At 38.5% G+C, this 10,447-nt stretch overlaps 2 protein-coding genes across 8 annotated transcripts in view; one reads left to right on the forward strand and one right to left on the reverse strand.

Annotated features, from left to right (window-relative positions):
- The window catches only part of ATP2C1 (ATPase secretory pathway Ca2+ transporting 1), a 65,392-nt gene extending 63,453 nt beyond the window's left edge, over positions 1-1,939 (forward strand). For all 7 annotated transcript variants that reach the window (XM_033511932.1, XM_015617948.3, XM_015617951.3 and 4 more), the window contains 2 exons: positions 98-239; positions 1,111-1,939. In XM_033511932.1, coding sequence (XP_033367823.1) covers positions 98-239; positions 1,111-1,247 — 279 coding nt within the window. In that variant the 3' untranslated portion in view covers positions 1,248-1,939. The remainder of the gene's footprint in view (positions 1-97; positions 240-1,110) is intronic.
- Positions 1,940-5,800: 3,861 nt separating this feature from the next.
- Positions 5,801-10,446, reverse strand: ASTE1 (asteroid homolog 1; the record flags this gene model as incomplete). Its single annotated transcript, XM_033519248.1, has 4 exons — positions 5,801-6,291; positions 6,538-6,733; positions 7,637-7,847; positions 9,457-10,446. Coding segments are annotated over 4 exons (1,692 nt in total), but the record flags the coding sequence as incomplete, so codon positions are not given.
- Between the last annotated feature and the right edge of the window lies 1 nt (position 10,447).

The following is a 10,447-nucleotide window of genomic DNA, read 5'->3' on the forward strand; positions in this document are numbered from 1 at the left end:
AGTAATTTTTCTAAAAGTCTGGATGAAAAGAAGTTGTAGTTTCTTGTCTAGATAATTAAGATTGCATGTACATTGACACGTATTTTCTTCTTTACAGACAAAATCTGTGTTTGAGATTGGACTTTGCAGTAACAAAATGTTCTGCTATGCTGTCCTTGGATCTATAATGGGGCAGTTATTGGTCATTTACTTTCCTCCACTTCAGAAGGTTTTTCAAACAGAGAGCCTGAGTGTCTTGGGTAAGAACAATTCCCTTTTCAAAACTGTGCATTAAGGATTAAAAACTGCATTAAGGATTAATTTATAAATGTGGTGGGTGGTGGTTCTGTAAGGACACTTTCTGGCTGTTTGTATGCAACAGGAATACAAAGCCTGCTGATACTTCTTGTTTTGTGGGTAGGGTTTTGGGGGGGTTTTGTTTGTTTCATTGATTTGGGTTTTAGTTTTTTGAATTGTTCTAGCTATTTTCTTTGGGAACCATGATTTAAATGCTTATGGTACATAACTGATCAACGTGTTCTTAAATTTTTATAAAGGTGCTTATTTATTTAGGAGTTATTAATATAAATTTTGTTGCAGACTTTGTAGGTTTCTGAGCACCATTAACTGCTTCACAAGTTTTTTCTCTAAATATAAACACCTTACTTAGAAATCCTGATCCTTTAATACTGATTGCATTTTCATAGGGTAAATAAACAGGAGGATTTTAGGAAGGTATAGATACATGATACTGTTGGCCTTATTAAGACTTGGATTTATTACTTTTGTGGTTTTCTGGAGCTAAGTGATTGTAATGAAATACATGTATTTATTGTAGCATGATTTCTGATTCTATTAATATTCTTTTTTCAGGATTAAGTTAATTATGTTGCTGAAAATAAGTTTATGAAATACTTTAAAAGCTTTAAATATCTTGTGTGTAGTTATGATTTGTACGTAAACCATGCACGTTAATTTTCTGGGCCTGCAAAAAATTGAATTTTGCTTCGTTTCTCCCAAACTTTCCCAATGACTGGGAGAAAATTTGAAAGTTTTCTAAGTCTTGTTCTTTTGTAAGTCACCCCTCAGCCTTAAATAGCAATTTTAAAGAAGGCTAATTATCTCTTCCAGATTTACTGTTTCTTCTGGGACTCACTTCCTCTGTGTGCATAGTGACTGAGCTAATAAAGAAGTTTGAAAGAAGCAAGGAAAAGATCCAGAAACGTGGAAGTACTTCTTCATCAACTTCGTCTTTTCTTGATGTATGATGCATATTGCATTCTTGTGTTTGCAAACTTAGCGATTGCTGTCTAAAGATGTTGGAGAAAGCAAAACAATATCTGGAGGATAAAGAAATCCTGAGGGCTTTTGACAAGTCCTTTGTTCCACTGGCTAATGACGAACTTCATGTTTCAAGACTGTTTAGAATTTAACTTCCAGCTGTGGAAGTAACAAATGAAATTATGCAACTTTGGTAACATTTTTCCTCAAACATAAATTTACTTTTAAGATTGAATGGTATTGTGGGGGTGAGGGGGCAGGGGTTAATTTAAAGGAAGATCTAAGCCCAAGTCCCATTTTCTGCACTTAAAAGATATAACTGTGTAAAATCCTTCTCTTAGATATAAATATTTTAGTTTGTTTTTATTTAAAGCATTGTACTATTCTACTTTTATGGTGGTGGGACTTTGCTACTAATACAAGGATAAAAATATTTCAGAGGCATTCCACTGGGTTTAGTCTGTCACAAGAGTGCCATATTCTAGCTACTGTATTTATTTACTTTATTCTGCGATGTGTAAGCGGCTCAAGTACCTTGTGCTACAGTTTTTTTGTATCCCAAGTTTGGTTTCTTTTTGCACAGGATGTGACCGCTGTCGGATCACTGTTTTTCTTTTCTTTTTCTGTGATTGAAAAGCCTATACTGCAATTTGAAGTAAATGTTTGCTTTTCTTATAAATGTGTTGTCTCTTTGTTTTAAAAGAAACTGGCATTTACACCAAATGAATGAGCTTGTTCTGATATGATTGCAGTTACAGGCTTTGTTTCATGTCTTGTTCCAGATTTACTGTAGCTTATGACTGTTAGATCACTTGAGTGATTTTAAGACAGTAGTAATGGAAATAATTTGTAGTGCACTGAATTAGAAAATTAATGCATAAGCCTCACTGGGCAAAAATACCTCATCCCTCTCAAAGAAGCTTCATTTTCCATCCTCTTCCTTCCTTCCTGTTCATAAAAAAAACCCTTATTCCTGGTAGGTGACTTTGAATTTTAACCCACAGAATTACTTTTGGAGCTAGAAAAGCATTATAATAGATTTATTTTGACATTGTAAAAGTATTTTTAATCTATTACAATGTCTGAATACTCTAATATTCACTAATTGGAAATAGTATTTTTCTTCAAAATAGTCTTGCCCTATTATCATCAGTGTCATCTCATCCGAGAAGAGAGTGTCATCAGTGTCATCTCATCTTCCTTTCAGGAAATTCAAGGAACTATCTCCTAAAGAATATTTAGAAGAGGATGTCTAAAGATCTCTGGGGGGAGTCAAAGACACACTGGTATCCCTTGTAAACTTGTGTATGTGCATCTCTCTGCACTGTAGCCTGAAAATGTGGCAGTGGCGTTGGCTCTGGCCCATGCTGTCACAGTAGTCATCCTGTCACTTGAGGAGGAACTGTCATGAACAGACACTGGGATATTTCTGCATCTGCCATTGTGACTTGCCCACGTGCCATGCTCAAAAGTGCAGTGTGAATTTCTCTGCTCATGTTACTGGAATTGTTTTCTTCTTTTTGCCTGTGGGATTCCTAGACTTTGCCAGGAAATGGGGCTACAGAAACAGGGCATGAGTGCACGCTCAGCCTGCTTTATATATGCAGTTCATCCATGGCTCTTCCTGACCCTCAGTAATACCTGGACTACCAATGTGCTGAGATGTGATTGTGTAAAGACAAAGATCCTGCAGCACCTGGCCCTCATCTCTTCCCGGGGATACCACTGAGCTGGGAGGGCCTGAACAACATGACCTCTTACAGGAATGTTCTCGTGTCTTCAAGCAACAGTAAGTTTCTTACTTACAGCAGTTCTGCCTTTCAGAAGTTGGACAAATTTGACAGTTTTTGAACAGTTAATGTCTTTGGCAAGTTAAGTCTTTGGCTGGGGCTGTAGCTGTTCAATATTGTAGTGTGTTCAGTACTTCAATACAATTTCAGAACACTTCATTAATAAAATCCTTAGTATTCATTAATAAAGACAAATAGTAAAAGCTGACAGTGCATGCTGATGAAGAATCTCAAAGAAACTTTGATTTTGGGAAGAGACAGCAACTATACCTTTCACATAGTAAGTCTTAACTTGTGGTTGATACTTTGCCATGGGATTCGACTGCTAAGTGCTCTGGTCTTGCTCTTGGAGTCACAGAAATCTAGGTAAGTACAGGTAAGTACAGATGAATGCTAGATTATTGTCTTAGCTTGGAAGTGCCATTGCAAAGTGTAAACAAATGTGTTACCAAGTGTCCCCTTCCCAGCACAAGTCCCACTTTCTGAATAAGGTGTATCATTTTAGACAAATAAAATAAATTTCAGTCTCCTAAGGACAATTTTGCCTTATTGCAGGGTGAGCTTAGTTTAATGTAGTTCACTTAAATTTGCCAGAAGTTTTGTTGCTGTGTTTTCCAATGGAAAGCAAAATACTAACAAGTAGTAAATCTAGTTCAATGTCTTTATATGTAAAAAATGCCTGGATTGAATTCCATTGTCATTATTTTGGTTCCTCTTGTGATTCATTACCACTTTACAGCATGTTTCAGAGGTTTTTTTTTTTCCCCAGAGCAGTTGAATCAATAGTGGGAACTTTCCATAAGAACTAAGAGGCATTTCTTATGGGGCGAAATAAGCAACAACCAAGGAATTTACAAAGAATTTTGGTTCTAATAAGTAAAGACCCTTTTAAAAAAAAATTTCCTACAAAGATGATGGGAGACCTATAATGAGTCGAAAAGAAAAACTCTAACACTTTAAATTCTGCATGGTAACTCTAGAATCAGTAATTATTTTCTTCAGCCTACAGGACTGGGTTTTGCAATGAGTGTGTATAATTTCATCAGCAATAAGGAACAACTGAATTCTGCATTGCGAACATATTTCTCCTACAGTACTTCTTAATAATTGAGGCAGCTTTCCCAAAGGTATTCTCAAAATGCCACGTGGTCATAGCAGTGTTTTTATCCCAAAGTGGAATATTTGACCTTATTCCAGTCTTCTGAATTATCTAATTGAAAATATGACTTAGCAAGTCTCAAAAATTTTTATTATCCAGCATTTTCTGAAGTGGGATTCAGAGTAAATGAAGATCTTTTTTCACACCAGCACTAATGAAGTGGAATCAAACACACCTGTATTTTTATATTTAAGACCTATTTTGCATGTGACTATTTCTGATGATTAAAAACTCCAAGGAATTACAAACTTGGGAAAATAAAACATAGGGGATCATAATGGAGAAGAGGATGATTTGGACAACTAAGAATTTCAGTTTTAGTTAGTAAAATCAGTAACTTTAACCCCTTTCAACTTTTAAATAGAAGTCACCTGATGGAAATGTTCATACAAACCTAGAAAAATGGGTTGTGAGGTTCTGGCTTAGGGTGTGGTTGGGTGTATGTGCCATCTGCTGGTAGTTCAGTAAGCAGCAGCCTTTGTACTGGAAAAAAAATTACATCTTGCTAGGACAGGCTGTATCTCAAAACTAGTTTTCTCTTTAATGTAACTTCTTATAGATCTTTTCTTATTGACTACACTTGGGCAGTATTAACACTCAGCTGTATGATATAGGAGATCTTTTCTCTATATCCTAAGATATGGTGAGTTACTTCCATGTGAACAGTTACTAGGGAGCATAAGCAGGACTGAAAACTTGAGCACACAGTACAGGAATCAAGCTTGAATTCTGCTAAGTTATGGGCAAAACTTGGATGATTAGAAGTGGAAGTCAGGATTTGCCTACATGCAATACAAGGTTTGTGGATTCTTGAGAAGAAAAAATCCAAATGTAACTTATATTTTACACAGGGAAAACCAATAGTTTCATAAGAAAAGCATTTCTAAAAATTGACTAATTATGCTGGAAAGTTTGCTAATACAAAGCACTGAGAAATAGATGATGTAGGATTCAAAAAAAAATTATAAACTGTTTTTCAGTATTACCGTGTTGATAGCAAGGGTTTGTCAAGTAATTAGTGTACATAGGGGAAGTCAAAACATCTGGTTTTTAATATAGCCATTGTTGAAAAAATGAGTGACAACAGCTTAATAGCAGAGGATTATACACCATTACTGTGACAACTACTGAGAATTAGCAAATCTGTAGAAACTTGCTCCCATGTGACAGCTTTGTGTGTGCATGTAACTCTTTCTTTAAACGTATCAGGGGGAAGGGGAAGAAATAAAATCTGAAGTTTCTCCCTGAATATTGACAGAACCTGTAATATTTCAAGCACAACTTAGTTATCACTGAGCAAAGCTACCTCTCCCTGCAAGTAAAAGTACTCCACTAGTAATGACTGATTTTACAGTATTTTTAAACCTGTCAATTTCTGTTTTAATCTCAACTGTTAGTCTGTGACTGTGTTGTTCCAAGTTTAAAGTTGGATTTTTTGTAAATGAAGTATTCAGGGAGATGAGGCAGAGCCAACCAAATGATCATGAAAAAACTCCTCTAAAACAGTACTGCTATGAAATGCTAAACAACTTTGCTCTCATTTTCAATTAGACTGATGCCCTTAAAGAAAAACAAAACACCACAACTTTTATATGCCATTTCTTTTATACAAATGTTAAGTTACAGAAAGGTAAATAAAAAAAAAAATCCCCTGAAGCAAATTTTTTGGTAAAGTTTGAATCAAGAACTTGTGTGGAAACAGTTGAGCAAGTTTCAATACAGTCACGTATTTTAATGCTGCTTCTTTCATCAGCATGGCATTAGAAGTTATTCCAAGAATAATGCTTTCAGTCATCCACTTCCAGTGATGCAAACCTATTAACACTGCATAAATGCTGAGTTTCTCGCATAGCACATCGGATGGCTGGTTTTTTCTTATTTGATGCTTTCCTCTTTTTGCAGGACTCTGATCTAGTCTTGGTCATCTTTTGAAAGAAGTCTGGAGATACCACTGACTCCACTGTATTTAACAAAACCAGATAAAGATGAGCCATTTTTGGAGATAAGATAAACAGATTTTCCACTGAAGGTGCTGATTTAAGCTCTTGATACAGTCTGTGCACAAGGGTCCCAGTGTAAAGCCTGCTCAAAAGGAGGAGATAATCTGCATTTAGAATTACACGTCAACAGGACAGGTACAGAAACATACTGCTTGATGACAAAAACATACAACATCCAACAGTCAACTCCTATACTAAGAGTATTTTTCTTAGTAATTCCTTTAAAGAAGGGTATTCTACTGCAAGTACTGGCCAAAGGAGTTTGACAGAGAAAATGGAAACATATTAACACATCCCTTCAGAGCCTTGTGTGGAAAGCAGACCTTACCTACTTAGGTCTGGCTCAGAGAGAGGAGTACCAAGTAGCTGGTTGAGATACAATCCCATCTGAAGACAGCACTGCCACTGGCAAAAACTGTGTGCAGCATCTAAATCGAAGTCATTATTTTGCAATTTCTTTTCCTTCCATTTTAGAAATTCGTTATATGCCACACTGTCATCTTCAGCAGGTAGAACTGTGGGATCTAGGTTATAAATAAAAAAATAACTTGGAAATAAATGTTCTGCTGTGAACAGTACAAAACAGTACAAAAGGAGGGTGGAACCAGGTGGGGTGGTCTCTTCTCGCAGGTAACAATTGATAAGGCAAGGAGAAATGGCCTTAAGTTGCATCAGGGGAAGTTTAGGTTGGACATTAGGAGGAATTTCTTTACAGAAAGGGTTATTAGACACTGGAATGGGCTGTCCAAGGAGGTGGTGGGTCACCGTCCCTGGAGGTGTTTAAGGGAAGACTGGACGTGGCACTCATGCCATGGTCTGGTTGACAAGGTGGTTTCCTTCAGTCATGAGTTGGACTCCATGATCTCAGAGGTCTTTTCCAACCTAATTGATTCTGTGTGATCAAACCCCAAGGTATAAACCCCAACAAGTTTATAGGTATAAATACTACTGAAGCTTGAATTACTGAATTTCTGTGATTGTTTAATACTTTCAGATTTGCAATGCATAGGCAGAAAAAGTGTGCCTGGGCAACTCAGCATTTTTAAGTACAAATTATTTTAGAAAAACTCAAAAGCAAAAAAAAATCTAAACACTTCAATAGTAGTTTTTTAATGTCTGAGTACATTAAGCTTGCTTTTTGTAACTTTTATATCTGAATTAATATTTTGATCCTAAAGAAAGTACTTATAAATGCAAATTAATGTTTTACAATGTGGTAGTGGTTTACCTATACAAAATGTTAAATTTATGGTTAGCACTTTTTCTTTGTGTATATCAACGCAAAAAGTGTGACACCTCAGAATATAATGTAAATCAAGGCTAATTCCTCTAAATTTGGACAACTCCCTATAAGGGCAGAAAAATTAATTATGGTCTCGATTTCTGTAGCAGCTGAACACCTAAAACTGTATTCTTTAGAGACATACCTGGATCTTCAGTTATCCTCTGCAGTTCTCCAGAAACTATCATTAGAAGCAGAGCCTTTAATTGGTTCAGCTTAACTTTCGGTTCTGAACAACATATCCAGTAACATGTTACAGCAACAGGGAGTTGTAAATGACTTGGGATAGGTTCTAGAAAACTCATTTTCACTCCCAGAGTCTCCAGCAAAAGCATCTGGCGGCACAACACAGGCACCTGAAAATAAATTTAAAAACTGAAGGTAAGAGATTTACTTGTTGTGAGCAATTTCTAAAAGGCCAGTAAGTTCTGGTTAAATTAGTTACTGCTTTAGGTTTTTGACAAACAATTATTTAATTTTCACAGGTATTCTGAATAGGAAATATTTTTTTAAATACTACTTAAAACTTTAAAAATGACATAGTTAAATATCAGGTAGAAAGACAAAAGTAACTAATGAGTAATTAATTCTTAGCACATGTTCCCTTTTTGCTGAGCCATTTGACTTCCACGAAGTGGTGTTAAAACCTTTGTCCATAACTTCATGCGTGCAGAATTACAGCAGGCTGCTCAGATGCAATCTGCACACTTTGTAAACCTTGATTAGGATTGTTTTGCCTGCTCTTAGGCAGAAGTAAGTTTTGCCTGGAGCACTTTAAATGCTGAACAACATTTAGTTCTTCTTCTAACCTTTTGTTCAATTGATAATTCCCTTATATTCACTAAGGAAAATTGTTGTAGTAGCAAAGCTCAAATTTATTAAACAAACAGCAGACACACCAAGGTTGAAGTAAGGTGTCATTAATGTCTCTGAACATGAAACTTGATTTTTCAAACTTTTTGTATTGTATTGTTTAAAAGGCGTGTGCCAATAACCTATGTAATCTGTAGTTTGGACCAACAGCTATTGTAGCATTTAACAGTGTAGCAGTTAAGACAGACTAACTCCTAACTGATAGACTTGGTTCCTTTACAAAGGAGCTACCAGCAAGTGATAAAAACATTCAGCACTGTCCACACACAAAGATGTGTTAACAGTCAGTCTGAACGCCAGAACGGACAGAGCTATGAAAAATGTAGAATTAAAACACACAGATTGTACTTCTAGACGTTGCAGAAATTTCTGCATACATAACCTCAGTTATGCAGCATCGAGAATGGGAGACTACTTCCCATTATGGCAACAGTTACAGTCTTAAACATGAGAATTTACACAGAACTGCTACAACTGGAACTAACCTAGTACAACTTTCCTGTGATTTTCAGGTGTTTTTCAGGTGCTGTTCTGCTCTGTCTGGCAAGCATCAGAGGTTCATGTTAGCAGGAGCATACTTGGGACAGGTAAAACTGCTGGGCAGCTGCAGCATTCATACGTGGAATACTGACTTCTAGTAAAAAGGCAAAGATCAGATTTTGTTTCGGAACACTGCTCTGAAACATTCCACAGCTTGATCAAATACAAATTAGATTTTGTAATGTTAAAATTGGTCTTTCCTAAACTACATGAAACTGAATTCCTTCCCATAAAAAGCAAGTATTAATGTTACAAAATACATAGGATGAAATAGGGGCTTCTAATGGAAAATGCAGGGAGTACTGTATATATCCACACTACCACTTCTCATATAATTTATCTTCGTACTCTTGGAGGGGGACAGGAAGGGAGATGAAGACAACCTGGTATAATTTCTTAAATATCACAGACACTTCTGTGTTAAGTAGTTACTTACTGAGGTGGCTTAGTTCAGACATCACATTTAGTGGCCAGATGGCAAAAGTGAGTCCCAACTATTTTTGTGTCACTCGTGGAACACTGTTACTGTGATCTGTCCTGACAACCATTTACCTCCATTAACTTGTCCAAAAGAAAACGATCATCACAAAAATCTGGGGGTAGGCTTGCTGCTTGAACAAATGTTTTTTTAAGTGTCTTTTGGCATCTGTCAAATTCACATACAGTGGGCAGCTCGTTGGTCTGCTTACTTGGAGAATCATCTTCGGTACTGTGCGATACTCTCAGCAGCAGTCCATAGATAACTTGTCGGATGGGCAAAGCTGTGCTGTGAGCACTGGGTCTCTGCATGTTCTCCACCTGAACGCGGAGGAAGGTGCTTCTAAGTATCAGGGCATTGATGACGAATGGGGCCAGCTTACCTTTTGCCAAAGCATCGAGTACCCACTGTGGTACGTCTGCTTTCCTGGCAGCCTCGCACTCATAGCTCCCATTCTGAAAGAAGTCCTCAAGATTCACGTCAGACGGAGCATAATCCTCCATTGAAGTGCACAGAAGCTCCCGTATTTCTTCCCTCTGGTGTTTCTTGAGGTATTTCAGCACGTTGTCGACGGCCTCGGCGGGCTCCGCGAACTGCGCCAGCCAGTTCAGCAGTCCCTGGAGGCGGAGGTGCTTCCCGCCCCGTCCCGCCGCGCAGCCCCTCGGCAGGCGCACCTTGCTGAAGAACGCCTCCAGCGCTCCCAGGCCGATGTAGTCGTTCCCGTTCATGACGGCAAAGAGCGGGAGCAGCGCCTTTCTCAGGTGCCCGAAGTGCCCGCAGAACCTGTCGGCGGAGAAGCAGCGCGCGGGCACGTAGCATCCCTGCGGCCCGGCGGCGGCGCGCACGCTCTGCCACTGGAAGTGGGACAGCGGGCAGTACCCGCCCGCCAGGTCGAACACGAAGAAGTCGCTGTCTAGGGAGAGGACGGGGCAGCCCCAGCGGTTGGCCAGCCCGGCGATCTCCCGGTCGGCCTCGGCGAAGCACTGCACGAAGGGCACGGCGAGCCGGCCCAGCGCCTGCACGAAGGCCTCGCGGGTCAGCAGCGGCACCAGGCAGCCGCCGGCG

Source organism: Parus major, chromosome 2, assembly GCF_001522545.3.
Source record: "Parus major isolate Abel chromosome 2, Parus_major1.1, whole genome shotgun sequence".
Taxonomy (NCBI): Eukaryota; Metazoa; Chordata; class Aves; order Passeriformes; family Paridae; genus Parus; species Parus major.